At 40.3% G+C, this 17,779-nt stretch overlaps 1 protein-coding gene across 1 annotated transcript; it reads right to left on the bottom strand.

Annotated features, from left to right (window-relative positions):
* Positions 1-1,039: 1,039 nt before the first annotated feature.
* Positions 1,040-17,227, bottom strand: LOC101165400 (VIP36-like protein). The gene is made up of 8 exons (XM_004072783.4): positions 17,006-17,227; positions 16,416-16,534; positions 12,470-12,587; positions 10,655-10,737; positions 9,132-9,293; positions 8,028-8,142; positions 7,757-7,876; positions 1,040-4,483 (listed from the first exon to the last, which is right to left on the bottom strand). Exons 1-8 carry the CDS (start codon positions 17,199-17,201, stop codon positions 4,338-4,340), a joined length of 1,059 nt encoding a protein of 352 aa, XP_004072831.1. The 5' UTR covers positions 17,202-17,227; the 3' UTR covers positions 1,040-4,337.
* Between the last annotated feature and the right edge of the window lie 552 nt (positions 17,228-17,779).

Here is a 17,779-nt window from a genome sequence, read left to right as displayed (position 1 = left end):
CCGGAAGTGTTTGATTTTATTTATGTGCTGGTATTATATAGCAGCTGTTTCTCTGATTTTCTTCAAAGCAGATTTTAATTTGATGTGGAATCTTGCACTTTTTGTAACTCAAGTGAAGAAACGCTGGAACATTTGTTTTTTTCATGCAGTTACTCTAAGGATTTCTGGACTCACATAAGGAATTGGATTAATTTAAAACTGAACATTTCCCCTTTTGGTATTTCTGATGTCCTTCTGTTTATGGAAAATCTAGATGATTCTTTCTCAAATATCATCAATATCATCTTACTTTTAGGAAAATACTATATCCACTGTTGCAAGTGGAGAGGTTCCAAGCCCTCCTTCCCAGGTTTTCTTAACAAATTTAAATTATATTATTCCTCACTGAAAAGATTTACAATCCTCGGTAGGTGTTAAAATAATATCTAAACAAATTTCCTTGTGGTTGTTATTCTAGTTTCTGTCCTGTGCTATCATTTGGCTCCTGATATTTTTTCTTTTTTCCAAGTGTTCTAACACCATGTTGATGACATCTGAGAATATTATTTGTGAATGTTTTTCCACATTATTTTGATGTGGAAAAAACAACAGTGGGTTTAACTTTAGGAAACTAAACTATGAATGAATTTACCATTCATTCTCGTTTACTTGTTTGTTTGTACACATTTAAATTACACTTGATTATCTTGAAAGAAATACAAGGAATGTGGAAAACTTCACCTGCACAGTTCAGTACCAGGTATTTCTGAGTCACACTGGTTGGGTTTTAGGTCAGTGAATCGGATCAAAGAACTATTATTGACTATGAAATCTAGCAACCACCAACTATGATATGAATTAAATCAGTAAAAAAGAAACCATCGGATGAATGTTCTATAGCTTTCACTTAATTCTGCACCATTTATGAAGGCATTTATCTTTGTAATATTTTCTCCAGTAATGTTTTTTTTATGTAATCCAGTTTGCTGTAGAAAAACTGTTTTGTTGTTCCTAAAAGGGGTTTGTAAGTTGCTCCAATTAAGGGGAAACCAAATCTTCCTAATCTTAAAAACTGACATTTTAATGCAATGAATCTCACAGTAAAATGCTGTATAAAAAAACACTCAAATACACAAACTTCACAGTAGTACAAAAATCATTGTATTTTTGACTTTCTTGGACAATCACATTTTTTTTCCTAAACCAAACGACCCTAAACAAAAGTTTTCCTTTAGCAACAACGGTGGCTTTGAACAACTAATTCTATCATGTTGGCAAAGACTTTTACAAGAGGAAAGGACAACTTGCAATTCATCATTTGGCGGATCTGTAACACAGAATCATCCACTAAACGGTAGATTTAACTGAAGAAAATAACAAATAAAATATCTAGAGATAGCGGAAGAGATGCAACCACAGCAGTGAAAATGAAACATTACCAGTGTTTTCATATGGAACAGTTCATCTTCCACTCAAATGACTTTTTTTTTTAAATTGTGGAACAATAAAACTGCCACCAAATAATCAGAGGAACTTTGTTTAGTGAGAACATTATGACGTTTTCAAATCCTTTGATTTACAGTGAGGCAAAAAGGATTTATTCAGCCACCAACAGTGCAACTTTTCCCACTTAAAAAGAGGAGAGGCGTGTACATTTCATCATAGGTATACCTCAACTATGAGAGACAGAATGACATGGTCTGACTTAAATGCAGCCTTAAAGGATGGATTTGTAAATTATGGTGGAAAATTTGAGAAGTCTTTGGGAAAACTTACAGAAAATGTTTGACTGCTGTCATTTGCCAACAAAGAGTAAATAAAGTATTGAGTTGACATTTGTTATTGACCAAATATTTACAAATCAATTCTTTAAAAATGTTCTTTTCTGGATTTTCTCCTTTAGACTCTCATGGTTGAGATATCCATACGATGAAGACATCTTTTTAAGTGAAGATGCAGAATCGATGGCTGAATAAATACTTTTTTGATGATTTTGATTTCTGTATTCATGGGTTTGTGTGCTTGATATGAACACATGTTTAAATAACCACCATCACAAAAACTAAAACAAGGGAAAAAAGAAACATTTAGCTGTTACAAATATAAATGTGTTGGATCTTGTCCTGCAAAAGCACTTTTTTAAACGTGAAAAGAAAACTTTGATTTAACCTATTTTTAGATGAAAACATTGTTGATAAGATTCTGAAAAATGTGGTTAAGTCAAATCTATTTAGGTAGAAAAAAAATACAACTGATTATCCAGTGGTGTCCAATAAACCAGAACCTAACCGGTCAATCCTAACCATCAAGTCAAATGACTTTAGGAAGTTTAGTCTAACTCATCGCAAATGTTGCTGCAACTCTGGTCAGTGTATGCATTTCTGTGCATTACTCAAAGTTTGTTCTGACAAATGTCTTGAGCTGAGGGTTTAAAAAAAAGTTTGATTTCAATAGAATAACAGAAGGCTGTGATGGGCGTTTTCTATTGATTTGCGCCACACGAGAGCCATTCTCATGAAACCGATGCAGAGCAGGAGCAGCAGAGGGGATTTTCTTTTTGCTTGATGTTGTTTGGCTTGCTGACCGTCAACGACAACGAAGCTATAACATCAGAAATGGTTTTTTTGTGCATCAAAGACACAAGGACAGAAGTTGACAGCGATTTCAAGGAGGCTCTACTTCCCTTTCAGATTGTGTGGGTATGAACGGATCAGAGGGCAGTTAAAACAATCAAAATGACTCATTTTGAGGAACAGATCGGCATCATCTTTGAGGGCAGAACACCAAGAATCTGGTGTCGAGTTTGCAGGGTGATGTTGCACAGGAAGAAAAGGATCTGCATTTAAGTGCTGGTATAGATATAAAGCATAATAGAAACTCTCTAAAAACTCCTAATTCAATGGATGCAAGAACTGTGAAGCTGCTATCGCACACAGGGTCCAATGTTAAATTGTAACTTGACCTGTTTAGAGGTTTCTGATTGAAAGAGCTTTTGATTTGAATAAATATGACCTAATGCTGCAAATTGAACAAATGACTGAAAACTATCATTTGGATTTGTGTTTTAGGTTTGCCATTTAAAGAAATACTGTGATCATCGGGATTTTTGCTTGATAACATTTCATTTGTACTCCTTCAGTTGGGGTCTTGAAAATGATGCTGACTGTCATTTGCCTAAACTATTTAGAAGAATCATAGAAAATATCCATAGCATAATCATTTGGAAGGCAGAGTATTGTGCAGCAGCTGAGTTTTCCTGATCCTGAATGACGCAACAATAAATCCTTTCCCTCATCCATATTCCTCCTGTAGGTTTACAGCAGATCGTGGAATTTGATCGTTTCAACCTTTACGTGGTCTGTGACGACTGCAGTCTCCAGCAATGATCTCTGGGACGTTTTTTTTTTTGGAAACATTCATTCTGACGAGCAGATTTCTGCAGGGAAAAACTTCTCTGTCCAGTGGATGCATCCATTTCCTAAACGCTTCCAGTTCACACTGGAACTTCAGCACCAACCATCCCAGCAGTTGCTTTCTGGGAAATGGATGCAGTGAAAATAAAAACAGAAGCATCGATAATGACAGGAAAACTGGGAGAGAAGAAAGGGTTCCTGTACTTTACTCATGTCCTGACATTTGGATGGTTTTAAGTTCAGCATTTCTATCAAATAGCTAAGGCACAAGTGACTATTATAAAAAACACGTCTTGATGAAATTTGATTTACAACTTGCAAAAATGGTTTCTCCCCAGGTGTTGAACAACATTTATAGATTCAATGACAACTAAAAACGACCTAAAGGGCTTTTGTTGTCCTGGCTCCTGCCAGCTGCTTAGATCATTTCTGTCCTTTTGTTGCTACAAAATGGGTTTAGCATTTTGTAGAAATCTGCTCAGACTTTCAGTGCAACTACAAGATGTAGTAAAGACAACACAGAGCTCTCCTGAGAGGTGGAGCTTTTTTTCTAGCTTCACCTTCCAGTGTAAAACGACAAAGGCAATGAAAAGATCATTCTGGGTAAAACGTTTCTGAAATATTACACGTCTTTTTGGATGTGGGACAGAAATGCTGACATCCTGTTCAATATTCTGAAGATATGCTAAATATTATTCAGTCTGAATAACTGTAAATGCTATATTACGGTACATTCAGTAATGTTCATATTAATGGTCTTTTTCAGCCAAGTTTGATGGCTGCTCTCAGTCCACCCTCCTCTTTAAAAGGTGCTTTATGTTCTCGTGGCTCTAAACTGTTCACCTTGAGTTCGGTTGTACAACAGTGTTTATTGTAGGTCAACATGGCAAAACTAGCAGCGGCGGTCGACATCAGACTCTGAAAACCTGCATGGATCCACTGTTGTCAATAGAAACGTTTGCGTTTGTTTTCCTTCCAGCGGCTGTAGACGATCAACGCCACCACGCCCAGCACGCCAAGGCCCAGGATGGAGAAGAGGAGGGTGAAGAACAGCTGCAGTCCGCTCATTCCTCCTCCTTCTTCCACTTTGACTGCAAAGTAAAGGCAACACGGTCATTAAAATAAACTTACTTATAAACGCCCAGGATGTCCAACTTTCTGCAGCTGGTTCTGAATTTGACAGCAGTTAGTGATTCAACCACTGACTGTTAATCCCAATATTCCTAACGATAAATACAGTGGTCCTTTGTTTATCACGTTCCATCAATTTGATAGGTGAAATGTATAGATTATGGATGTTTTAGGGCTATAGAACTCCTCACTAAGGACTTTATATACTTTTCTCTCTTGTTTTTAGAGAGACACGACGCGGAGGAGATCTAATAAGGTCAACAGCCAATTAGGACGCAGAACACAGTGAGCTGTTAAAGAAAAGCCAAACTGCACTGAAAAAAAATCTGTTTTAGTGATACTGTGAAAGATGAACCGCCATAAAGCGAGAGAAGACTATGCAGACAGGATTGTTTTTGTTTTGAGTATTGGTTAAAAGAAAAAAGTCTCACTATTCTTGCTTTTCTAAAAAAAAAAAAAAAAAAAAAAAAAAATGGTAGAGAATCAGGGAGAATGTCATGAGATGAATTTCTGACATTTAGATCTCAAAGCTGTGAATTAGCAGATGTATTGAGATAGAATAGACAAGGTTGATCGTGTAATAGCAAAGAAACTGCACAGAACCAGAGGTGTTGTTAGATAAGGAAGGAATGACAGCTGCACCGGGCTCTGCAGTTGAAGAAAAGGTGACCCAAGCAGCAGCATGAAGGGTGGATGAGGGAAAAAAAATGTCTGTCAGCACAAGATGGATCAGCTGACATTTGTAGAAAGTCCATCTGGATGTAGTTCTTTTTAGAATCAGCCTGACACTCGGGAGGTTTTCTGTTCTCAAGGACTTTTTTGAGCATGAGTGACTAGTCTGGACATTCAACTAGAAGTGTGGGCCCAGAAATATTCAGAGGAAATCTCACAAGAGTTGGAGTAAAACACCTCGGAATCCTCTTTGGATTTGCTCCTTCTTTCGTATGGAGTCCTATACTGTTCATAATTAAATAAATAAATATTTAATTCAATAAATAAATATGACCTCATGCACATACACAATCAACGAATAAATCTCTTATAAATATATAAAAAGATCAGGAAATTGTGAAAAACCTGCACCCCGATTTTAAATTAGCCATTATATTAGTCAATATATTTCATTTTGCTTTAAAAACCTGTTCATTATTTTAAAACAGCATTTTCAAATATTCATTTTATTCATGTGGAATATTATTATAATTCTACGTCTTTTTTCAGAACCTCCGATTTCAAAATCAATATTTTCCAAAGTAGCTTTGTTTTTATTTCATGTTGCTGTTTTTCACAATGGCTGATTTATTTCATGAAGAGCTTTTTCAGGAGAATGGGTCTGTCTGTCAATCAAACTAGACAAGGCGGAGACACTTTTGTGATTGACTACTCCTTTACTCAGACATGAGCAGCAGCACTCTAACTACATCGATAGAAGATGCTTCAGCGAACGTGACGGCGCAATGCACTCTCCTCAACACTAGAGGGAGTATGCACCTCAACACATCCACAGTGTTGCACGAAATTGGGCAGTTTTGGTTCTAAATTTGCGGATAAAAGTGGCTTTGGGCGAGTGTGCATAATTCAGTTGGTTTTGTGGTCGGTTCGGCAATTTTCATCTTCTCATTAACATCTAGTAGTGGTCTAAGTTAGGCTGGGTGGTTGTTGGAGTTCCACTACGCTTCTATGAACTGGAGTTCCATGAACGCAACATGCCGGTGTGGGAGGGGCTACCAGCTAATGTTTTTAGCCTGATAGCCACATGGAGCGGTTGCCTGTGTTTATCTCAGTAACAATGCATGGATGCACAATGCACATGGAGTGTTAAAAGATCAGCTTTATTTATTTTGAATAGTTCCACATGATAACAATGTTTCCATGTTTGAGTTCATGAGATCATCCCAGAGAGTCTCTGCTTCAGCTCCTGCAGTCAAACTACGTCTTACGTGTAAATCAGAGCGCCCAGGCAGCGCGAGAGTGTGTGTGTGAGCACAAGTTAAGGGTCTGTTGCCCTGTTCCCCGGAAAAGTAATAGTAAAAAAAAGGTTTCCTCCAAAGTACAGAGCCTGATTCTTGGAGTAAGCCCTGGCTGCAGAATTGCTCAATCAATCCCGGATCTCCGCTGGGTTTTCCGACCACGGTCAGAAACGTCATCGCAGGAAAGGTTAAACATATTCCCAGGAGGGAAAAATAAAATCAGAGGACCCGAAATCATTGTCTCAATGAAAAGAGAAAAATATCATAAGGTTCAGGAGGCTGAGCAGGCTTGTTCTGCTTTCCACAGCTGCCTGGTCTGACTGGCGGTCCGCCAGCTCGCCTCCTGCGAGCCGACACAGTGTGAGGCACGATGTGAGCTATGAGAGAATGGCGTAAGAATGAGGAGTGTTTCAACGGGGGACTTATAGACGTGGACGACCGGAGCTCCTCTGTGGTTTGGTCCACACAAACCCTCAAACTACAAAAACAGAGTCGTCCATGTTTCCATCTTCTGCAGTAGACAGATCGTTTGTCTCTATTTGATCTCTAATGTCAGCAAAGCCGCGCGGATATCGCTGAAATATGTCATCTCTCTGACTGGTACACCGCTGAGCGGGTATCGAGGAATAAGAGTCGATTTCCATGGATGAGCCAATGAGCGTTTAGATCCCGCCCACTTTCACTGATTGACAGACTCATTCTCCTGAAAAAGCTCTTCATGAAATAAATAAGTCATTCTGAAAAACAGCAACATTAAATAAAAACAAAGCTACTTTGGAAAATATTGATTTTGAAATACGAGCTTCTGAAAAAAGACAGAATTATAATAATATTCCACATGATTAAAAATGAATATTTTAAAATGCTGTTTTAAAATAATGAACAGGTTTTTAAAGCAAAATGAAATATATTGAATAATACAATGGCTCATTTAAAGTCTGTGCGCAGGTTTTTCACAATTTCATGATCTTTTTATATATTTATGAGAGATTTATTGGTTGATTGTGTTTGTTCATGAGGCCATATTTATTTAATTAAATATTTATTTATTTAATTATGAGCAGTATAGGACTCCATACTTTCCTAGAGTCAGAGATGTCACTGAATATCTGTAGTTAGTAAGAAATGACACCGTCCTTTTTGTTTGCAGGGAAACAATTCTGAGTAGAAGTATCTGTTCTGCAAAAATCCAGATTGTCCAAAAAAAAAAAAAAAAGCTGACTACAGGATCAGCAAAATAGAAATAAAGAAAATCCTAAATACCTTGGAATTGTTCCATGTTGTCGACTCTAGGAATGGTGACCTCTTCCTCCTCTTCAGCTTCCTCAGAAGTCGGCTCATTTGTCAGCTGGTATAACTTCATGGAGATGATGTCATGATTATCTGGACATACAAGACAATGACTCGTGAGTTTAGTTCAAGGGAAACCGCTTGGAAACCCTTTTAGACAAAGTTTGATATGCATGTAACTTCAGGTCATTCACATGTAAACATGTAATCAAGCGTCCTCCAGGCGACTGTTGGGATTTCATACCTGACAGCTCTCCTGTAGCAGAGGAGGCACCAAAGTAGTAACCGATTGGAAGCCGCAGCCCAGTGATGTCAGCGCACGCTCTCCATTCCCCTTTACCATCGACATCAACCATGACCTGAACAGAGGATGCACAGAAACACAAAAAAATACCCAGAAGTTTCATTAAACATCATTTATTGGTGATCAAAATCCGCATCAACAAACCCTGTCCTCCATTTATTCCTGATTTCTACTTCATTATGTAGGGAAAAACATTTTACAAGGAGGATGTCAAAAATGATTTATTTTGCTTTCGCTTTAATCTTTGTATGTAAATGTATCTAATTCTTACTAAAGCACATTTACCAAACAAAACTGCACAGAGCTGTGATGGACTGATTTACACAATGTTCTGAAAATGTGAAATGTTTAAAGACCCACTGTGATAACAAATTGGTGTTTTTATCATGTCTGGGTGCCATTTTTCTGATGATCCAAGACAAATATAAAGATAATTAAAATGAAAGTTCCATTTCTGAGTATTTCTTTATTCAAATCGTTGTGAATCAGCAGCAGACGCAAAAATGCAAAAAAACAAAACGTATTTGTGATGTAAAAAAAACGCTGGGCTGGAATTTGTCTCAAAGCTGCACGTCTGGACAGCTCCAACATCGCTATCCAGCACTTTTATTTGTTACAACGCTAATGTTAGCTTGGGGGTGTGAGGGGCTGTAAGCTAGCGGGAGAGCACATAGAAGGATGCATGATGGGAAGGGGACGGGTTTACTCCACACCAACAGTTCCACCCACAACTCAGAGGCGAATTTCTAATGAACTTCTGCCGCTCTGTAGAAACTATGTCCAGAAAATGACAGGCATTTTGATTTTGGCTAAAAGCTGCACAATCATAATTCAAAGATCACTGGGACGCCTTTAAAATAGATCAAAAGATGATCAGAGTGGGACTTCAAGCATTTTTAATAATCTACTAAATATCTGTGTGAATTACATCTTTGCCACACAGGAGTCTTTGACTTACATTTTCAGAACATCTATTCCTTTCCCTCAGGTCTCACTATTCTATCGTCCGATCATAAGAAAAGTGTATAACCGACTGTGTCTTACCGACAGTCTGTTTGTGGAGTATCTGACGAGGAGGAATGTGTCGTGAACAGAGTTCCGCACCGCAGCTGAACATCCACCAAGTTCAGTAGGCCGGCCATCCTGGTCGTGGTCGTACAGCAGGCTGCCGTTCCCGAGCATCACAGATACGTATGGAAAACTCCTCTGTGAGAGAGAAAGACGCATCAGGTCAAGAACCTGGCCTGATCCAACTGTCCACATATACAGTGTCATTCTAAATGACCAGTTTGACCAACACAAGCGACATAAGTGTAAAGCTGCATTCACACCAGCCTCAGCAATGCACGTTCAAGCGATTACTTCTGATAAAACATTTATGTAAACGAGTATTTGGGATTCTGCGCTCAGAACTCTCGCGTTCACGAGAACCTGAGAATATTTTTAAGACCGTTTTCAGGCTCTACGAACACAATGTGAGGCCATTGAAGGCATGTTGAAACTTAAACCAAACTTAAACTTTGACCAATCAGGAACTCCGATTTAGCAGTGACATATGGAAGTGCTAACCGTTTGAAAACTGATCATGGAGGAGGAATTAATAATTGCAGTTTATGTTCAGCCAGAACAGAAACCCCCCACATCAGTAGCTTAACATCACTAAGTATGAATGAGGAGTGACTGAATAATGGACACACAATAAGTAAGGCTTTGAGCGTCTGGAAAAGCACAGAAAAATCCCATCCATTATTACTATCAAATAAAAACCTGTAAACTTGACTTTTCTTTACTCGATTGAGTGTGTGGAGGCCGCACAGACAAACGGAGGGCATTCCAGAGTCGGGAAGCAAGTTGTTGGAACGCTAAAAGACCCACTCTAATGAAAATTACCGGTATATTTTTTGTGTTTTTAACTCGTTTTTGCAGCATTTTTCTTATGATGGAGAAAATTAATTAAGAAAATTTGGTTAAAATGACATTTCTGAATATTTCTTTCGTCAAGTCATTGTGAATCAGGAGCAGATGAAAAAATGCGGTTTAAAAAGATCACATTTGTGACGCAGAAAATACGCTGGGCGAAGCTCAAACTCCCTGCTCTGCTCCATTCTGATGCACTCACTTATAGGCGACTAGATGTACGTCTTTGTTTTCCTCATCTGAGCTGGAATCTGGATTAAAAAAAATGTACGGCTGGATAGCGCCAATATTGCTCGCCATATTTGTTGCACCGCTAAGGTTATGTCAGGGGTTATGAGGGGCTGTAAGCTAGCGGGATAGAGTGTAAACAGATGGATGACAGGAAGCAGGGACGGGGTTGCTCCGTGCCAGCGGTCCTGCCCACAACTCAGAGGGGAATTTCTAATGAACTACTGCCGCTTTACAGCAACTCTGTCCTAGAAAACGACACGGGTGTTTTTATTTTCAGTTCAAAAAATTTCATCATAAAGACAACAGGGGATGCTTTTAAAATAGACCAAAAGATGATGCCACTGTGCAAGAACATATTTCTACATTCCTAAAAATCTATTGACACAATCATTGAAAAGCAGTAGCTGCATGTGACTCACATCATGGCTCTTTTCAGCATTGGGGTAGGTGTCCAGAAAAACTCCAAGCCCAGTGAACTGATTCATGTTTCCAAACACAGCACCTGCCAATGATGAAGAAACAGGCGTTCAACCCAAACATACAGATTTCATCAGGATTTTTTAACAAAGAGTTTTTATAAATCATAAGACATATTCCCCTAATCTGACAAAGTTTTGAAGGTGGATGCCACAGGCGCTAAAGCCTGCTACAGCAGTTTAAGTGCTGAAAGTATTAAAACATGTTAATGTCTTGTTTTGATACACAGCGCAACAACTGCACTGGGCAGAAATGTGCTCCACCACTTTTAAAAAACAAGCTGGAAATCCTTAAATATCTGGATATTAAAAACTGAGAAAACTCTTCAAAAAACTGTTTCGTCCTAGAAAAACGTTTTTTAATCTGCAGATTGAGGGACAACTTTAAACTCATAACACACTGTTGACTCTAACTTCTGGAAAAAAACAGAAACTGGCTCTAAAAAAAGGGGAAGGGGATTATGAGGCTTCAGCGCAGAACTGCGAAGGACAAACACTTGACTTTGTGTCGTTTCAGACACAAAATGCCTTAGACCCTTAACTGGAACCAAGTAAATCCAGCAGAGTCATCAGCAACTAGAGGCAACTTCAACATGTTGGACTTCACATGTGAATCATTGAAGATACGCTCTGATGAAAATGTCATTTTTTGCGTTTTTAAAATGTTCTTGTGGCATTTCTCTTATGATGGACGACATTTATTAAGAAAATTAAGCTTAAAAAATTGTGTTTGAGTATTTCTTTATTCAAATCATTGTTAATCAGGAGCAGATGAAAAAATGCAGATGGACAGCTTGAAGCAGTGACACAGACGCAACCATCAGCGGGCCACAAGCTTCCTGCTCTGCTCCATTCTGGTGCATGGATCCCCGTACATCTACATTTTCCTGGTCTGAGCCAGTATCTGGATCAAAACTACATTTGAATAGCTCTGATGTTGCTCACAATTTTTGTTTCACCTTAATGTTAGGTTGAGGGGGCTGAAAGCCGACAGGAGTGTAAACAGGTGGTTGGCAACAAGTGGGAGTGGCATTGCACTACACCAGCGGTCCCACCCACAACTCAGAGGCAAATTTCTATTAAACTACTGCTGCTCTGCTGAAAACATGTTCAAGAAAATGACATTTTTATGGATTTTGCATAAAAACAGACAATCACATTCAAAAGAGCGCTTGAAAAACAGATTAAACCATGATCGGAGTGGAATTTTAAGAAAGAATCATTTCAAGCTGAAAATGACAAAAACAACACAGAAATTGAATGATGGAAGACAGGAAGGTGTCGTGGAGAAATGAGTCTGAACTATTTAACTTGATTAAAGGAAGACTTTCAAACCAGTTCATGTGATAGGAGATGCTCCATGGGCAGAGAGAATAACTTCCTAATCTTAAAACGCTGACAGAAAAGTTTGAGACGGCCAGGCTGAATTTGCTGCCAAGTGTCAGACAAATTTACTATTTTCATAAAAAACAAAAAATTTTCCAGGTGATAGCAGACTTTTAACTGATAGTTTGTTTTTGAACATATAAAAAACTTTAGATGAAAAAGTTTTCTTTATTTGAAAACCAAAAATCTCATGTTTTTACTAATATTTTGATGAGTGGATAACAAAATATACTTGAACAGTTTTTATGAACAAAAACAACAAAAACAAAACGTCGTTTAGGAGAAATTTTTAAAAGACAATTCGTAATTGAGAAATTTTGTTTCTTGTAGCTTTTAAAATCAACCTTTTTCTGTTTCTTAAAATAAATGTACCGTTATTCATGCGATCTTTAGTCAACCAAATGGCCAGTCCATCGCCATTTAGGTTCTTCTTCCCCTGGCCGTGGATTTTAAAGTGCACCTTGAGCTCCCAATCCTTCAAAATAAGAGGCTAGAAGAGACAGAAAATGTAAAAATATTTATGCATGCAACTAAAAATTATGCTAGTAATAAAGCAAAAAGCATATAAGCGCATCTGTATTTTCTTCAATCTAGCCACAGGGGTTGCAAGCCAGTTGCCTCTGTGCCGGTCCCAAGCCCGGATAAATAGAGAGGGTTGCGTCAGGAAGGGCATCCGGCGTAAAAATTGCCAAAATAACCATGCGAATCATCCACAACACTTTAGACATACCGGATCGGTCGAGGCCCGGGTTAACAACGACCGCCACCGATGCTGTTAACCTACAGGGTGTCGGTGGAAATTTGACTACTGTTGGTGGAAGAAAGAGGGGAGGCAGAAGGGCCCGTGGCCAGAGAGAGAAGGGAAAAGGCAGGAACATAGGTTTGAGAATAGGGACTCTTAACGTTGGCACAATGACAGGGAAAGGCAGAGAGCTGGCAGACATGATGGAGAGAAGGAAGGTAGATGTACTGTGTGTGCAGGAGACAAGGTGGAAGGGCAGCAAGGCACGTAGTATTGGAGGAGGATACAAACTGTTCTATCATGGTGTTGATAGGAAGAGAAACGGGGTAGGAGTGATTCTGAAGGGGGAGTTTGTAAACAGTGTTCTAGAGGTGAAAAGAGTCTCAGACAGGATGATGAGCCTAAAGTTAGAAATTGAAGGGGTGATGGTGAATGTAGTCAGTGGGTATGCGCCACAGGTTGGCTGTGAGTTAGAAGTGAAGGAGAGATTCTGGAGTGAGTTGGATGAGGTCATAGAGAGTATCCCCAGAGGAGAGAGAGTTGTTATTGGAGCAGACTTTAATGGGCATGTTGGTGAGGGCAATAGAGGTGATGAGGAGGTGATGGGCAGGTTTGGTGTGAAGGAAAGGAATCTGGAGGGACAGATGGTGGTGGACTTTGCGAAGAGGATGGAAATGGCTGTAGTCAACACTTACTTCCAGAAGAGAGAGGAACATAGAGTGACATACAGAAGTGGAGGTAGGAGTACCCAGGTGGACTACATCCTATGTAGACGAGGTCATTTGAGAGAGGTTATTGACTGCAAAGTGGTGGTAGGAGAGAGTGTAGCCAGACAGCACCGCATGGTGGTGTGTAAGATGACTCTGGAAGTCAGGAAGAAGAAGAGAGGGAAAACAGAAAAGAAGACCAAGTGGTGGAAGCTACAGAATGAAGAAACTTGTGAGGAATTTAGGCAGAAGTTGAGACAGGGTCTGGGTGGTCAGGATGAGCTTCCAGATGACTGGGAAACTACAGCAGAAATTATCAGGGAAACAGGTAGGAAGGTGCTAGGTGTGTCATCTGGAAAGAGGAAAGACGGTAAAGAGACTTGGTGGTGGAATGAGGAAGTACAGGAATGCGTCCAGAGGAAGAGGTTGGCTAAAAAGAAGTGGGATGTAGAAAGGACTGAGGAAGGTAGACAGGAGTACAAGGAAGCGCAGCGTAGAGTGAAGAGAGAGGTGGCAAAGGCCAAACAGAAGGCTTACGATGAGCTATATGACAGGTTAGACACAAAGGAAGGAGAGAAGGACTTGTACAGGCTAGCAAGACAGAGAGACAGAGATGGGAAGGACGTGCAACAGATAAGGGTGATTAAGGACCGAGATGGAAAGGTGCTAACAACCCAGGAGAGTGTACAGAAAAGATGGAAGGAGTATTTTGAGGAGCTGATGAACGTGGAAAATGACAGGGAAAGAAGGGAGGAAGATGTGGTTGTTGTGGAGCAGGAAGTAGCAGAGATTGGAAAGGATGAGGTTAGGAAGGCTCTGAAAAGGATGAAGAGCGGAAAGGCCGTTGGTCCTGATGACGTTCCTGTGGAGGTATGGAAGTGCCTAGGAGAGACAGCAGTGGAATTTCTAACAAGGTTGTTCAATAGGATTTTAGAGAGTGAGAAGATGCCTGAGGAATGGAGGAGAAGCGTTCTGGTTCCGATCTTTAAGAACAAGGGTGACACGCAGAACTGCAGCAACTATAGAGGAATAAAGTTGATGAGCCACACAATGAAGCTGTGGGAAAGAGTAGTGGAAGCCAGGCTTAGGAAGAAGGTGGAGATCTGTGAGCAGCAGTATGGTTTCATGCACCGTAAGAGCACCACTGATGCCATTTTTGCTTTGAGAATGTTGATGGAAAAGTACAGAGATGGTCAGAAGGAGCTGCATTGTGTGTTCGTAGATTTAGAGAAGGCGTATGACAGGGTGCCGAGGGAGGAGCTGTGGTACTGTATGAGGTCGTCTGGAGTGGCAGAGAAGTATGTCAGAGTAGTTCAGGACATGTATGAGAGAAGTATGACGGTGGTGAGATGTGCTGTAGGTCAGACAGAGGAGTTCAAGGTGGAGGTGGGACTACACCAAGGAGCAGCTTTGAGTCCTTTTTTGTTTGCTATGCTGATGGACAGGCTGACAGATGAGGTAAGACAGGAATCTCCCTGGACAATGATGTTTGCGGATGACATTGTAATTTGCAGTGAGAGTAGAGAGCAGGTGGAGGAACAGCTAGAGAGGTGGAGGTTTGCTCTGGAAAGAAGAGGTATGAAGGTCAGTCGTAGTAAGACAGAATACATGTGTCTGAACGAGAGGGATCAAAGTAGAAGCGTTAGGTTACAGGGGGCTGAGGTGAAGAAGGTGCAGGAGTTTAAGTACTTGGGGTCAACAGTTCAGTGTGATGGGGAGTGTGGAAAAGAGGTGAAGAGGCGAGTGCAGGCAGGTTGGAGCGGTTGGAGGAAAGTGTCAGGAGTGTTGTGTGACAGAAGAGTGCCAGCAAGACTCAAAGGAAAGGTGTACAAGACAGTGGTGAGACCAGCTCTGCTCTATGGGTTAGAGACGGTAGCAGTGAGACAGAGACAAGAGGCTGAGATGGAGGTAGCGGAGATGAAGATGTTGAGGTTCTCCTTAGGAGTGACCAGGTTAGACAGGATAAGGAACGAGTACATCAGAGGGACGGCTCATGTTGCCTGTGTTAGCGACAAAGTCAGAGAAGCCAGACTGAGATGGTTTGGACATGTTCAGAGGAGGGATAGTGGATATATTGGTAGAAGGATGTTGGAGATGGAGCTGCCTGGCAGGAGGGCAAGAGGACGGCCAAAGAGGAGATATATGGATGTCTTAACAGAGGACATGAAGTTGGCTAATGTTAGGGTAGAAGATGTCCATGATAGAGTGAGGTGGAAAAGGATGATTCGCTGTGGCGACCCCTGATGGGAAAAGCCGAAAGAGAAAGAAGTAGTATTTTCTTCAAAGTAGTATATTTCCAAGCAGTTGGGGGGACTGTATGAGAGAACTGGACTGAGTGGCCCCTCCCCCTGGCATTCCAAGCAGAAAGTACCCGATTCCAAGACGCATGAATCCCATAAACTTCTATAGAGAAATAAACAGCTACTACTCAGCCAGTCATTTTATTTGTAAGAAAAATTGCTCTGCCACCTTTTTTGAACATGTTCTTGCTAATCTTACTTTTTTCATTATATTATTTCTTTATTATTAAGTTATGAAATGACCACATGTTTCAAAAGTAGGTGGTCTTGCACCCAACGGTAAAAAGTTTCGACAGACTCTTCCAAGCCCGCTTTCAGCGAATGGGGTGTGGCCTTCCAATAATGACTGATTGAGTGGTTGCCATAGAAACAGTGAGTCAGACTTAATACTGGTGTCCTCTGGCTCCAACGTCTCTGTATTGCACAAGATGGCGACTGGATTGACTTAGCTTGGTTTTAAACGGACAAAAGTCCTTTTCTATGGATGACGACACGCTCACTCGTCTGTCCACTTCTCTTATAAAGTCAATGGGTGGGAACTGAGAGGTTAAGGTTTGACAGTGACGTACGACGCGGCTCCACACAGCTCCTTGTCTGCTCTGCAGGTCTGGGGTCAGCCGGATGTGATCAGGTGTCACCATGGCGGTTCCCATGAGGTCCCACTGCGAAAAACTAGAGAAGCCCAGCCCTACAGAAAGACATTAAACATTAGCACTGCATGTCACAGCTCAGCATTTCAATGGCAGCACAGCTGAACTATGTTTGGGGAAGTGTTAGACATTCACCCTACAGATGTATGGAAGTTGTGTGGACTACAGTAAGCCATTTAAGTAAATGTACCTTGTGTTTAAAAAGAACAAATACAGTTAGAGGCTTGAAAAAAAAAGGACTTAGTGTTTCACTAAGCTAGCCTTCATTGTTGTTGTTGTAGCCGTCAGTTTTTGGGTTCGCTAACTAGTACAAACTAACTAAGGGAGCAAAGTTCTTCTAAGTTTAGTTAATCATTATTCAGAACTTTACACGCGGCTGAAGCCTTATAGATATGTAGTAAAAGCAGTCCTAAGCTAAGTTTCGACTTTCAGCGTTAAATTAACCCTGATTCATTGGTCTCTGTCACGCCTATTTTTGACACCGCTGCTGAGCGCGTGAGCAAACTTACCGCTGTACGGTTTGGCTAGAGAATACTCCTTCTTAAAAAAGTCATCCGTAAAGTCATGTTCGTCTGCTGCTGAGAAGCACTGACAACTAAAAACAGCTACGAGCAGATATAATAAAAAGAACCAGTTTTTTGAATGAAAGACGGGACATAGACAGCGCAAACTAGTAACTTTGAAGCTGCTGACGGTAGCGGCCATCTTTAAGCGCCTCTTTACTGCTTGTCACGTGAGGCAAGCACTTCTCTGTGTTTATGCGCGCGCGCTGTCAGACCTGTTAGCGCATTACCGCCACCTTCTGGATTGGAGGATATCATGATGGAAAAAAATGAAAAAATCACGTCCATCAAACTTCTTTTCCTGAGACAGTCAGTAAAAGCTATTGTGAAGTACCTGAGAAGTTTTACTAAGCAGGCAAGATATGTTTATTTGTATGGTCCATTTTCTGCACAAAGACAATTCCAAGTGATTTAAATGGAGCAATAAAGGGCCTATACCATGTTATTCTGGCCCTTTATAGTATTCTAGCCCTTTATAGTAAACAATATCAATGTTTATGACAACATATTATCTTTGGCACACAAAATAACACATTTGTAATCATTAGTTATTTTCCCTGAGTTATTTTTCAACCCTGAAGTAAGACGACTCAATCTTTGAGGCTCCATGTGGGTGCCGCCCAGTTCATGACGTCAACCTAGTATGAGTACCAAAACTTTTTTTTTGCTGTTGACATGGACCTATCTTATACATTCTGTGGGACTCAAGAGGAAATTATT

Source organism: Oryzias latipes, chromosome 9 (assembly GCF_002234675.1).
Source record: "Oryzias latipes chromosome 9, ASM223467v1".
Taxonomy (NCBI): domain Eukaryota; kingdom Metazoa; phylum Chordata; class Actinopteri; order Beloniformes; family Adrianichthyidae; genus Oryzias; species Oryzias latipes.
Note: the sequence above shows the minus strand (reverse complement) of the source record. Positions and strands in the feature narration are given on the sequence as shown.

Bases quoted from the DNA above. Each gene is read 5' to 3' on its own strand.
- LOC101165400 (XM_004072783.4), bottom strand. From the start codon at position 17,201: ATGGCCGCTACCGTCAGCAGCTTCAAAGTTACTAGTTTGCGCTGTCTA. The intron at 10,738-12,469 runs GTACATTTATTT...CATCATTGGCAG, and splicing joins TAAAGATCGCATGAATAACG to GTGCTGTGTTTGGAAACATG. The intron at 8,143-9,131 runs GTAAGACACAGT...TCCTCTGTTCAG, and splicing joins ACTCCACAAACAGACTGTCG to GTCATGGTTGATGTCGATGG.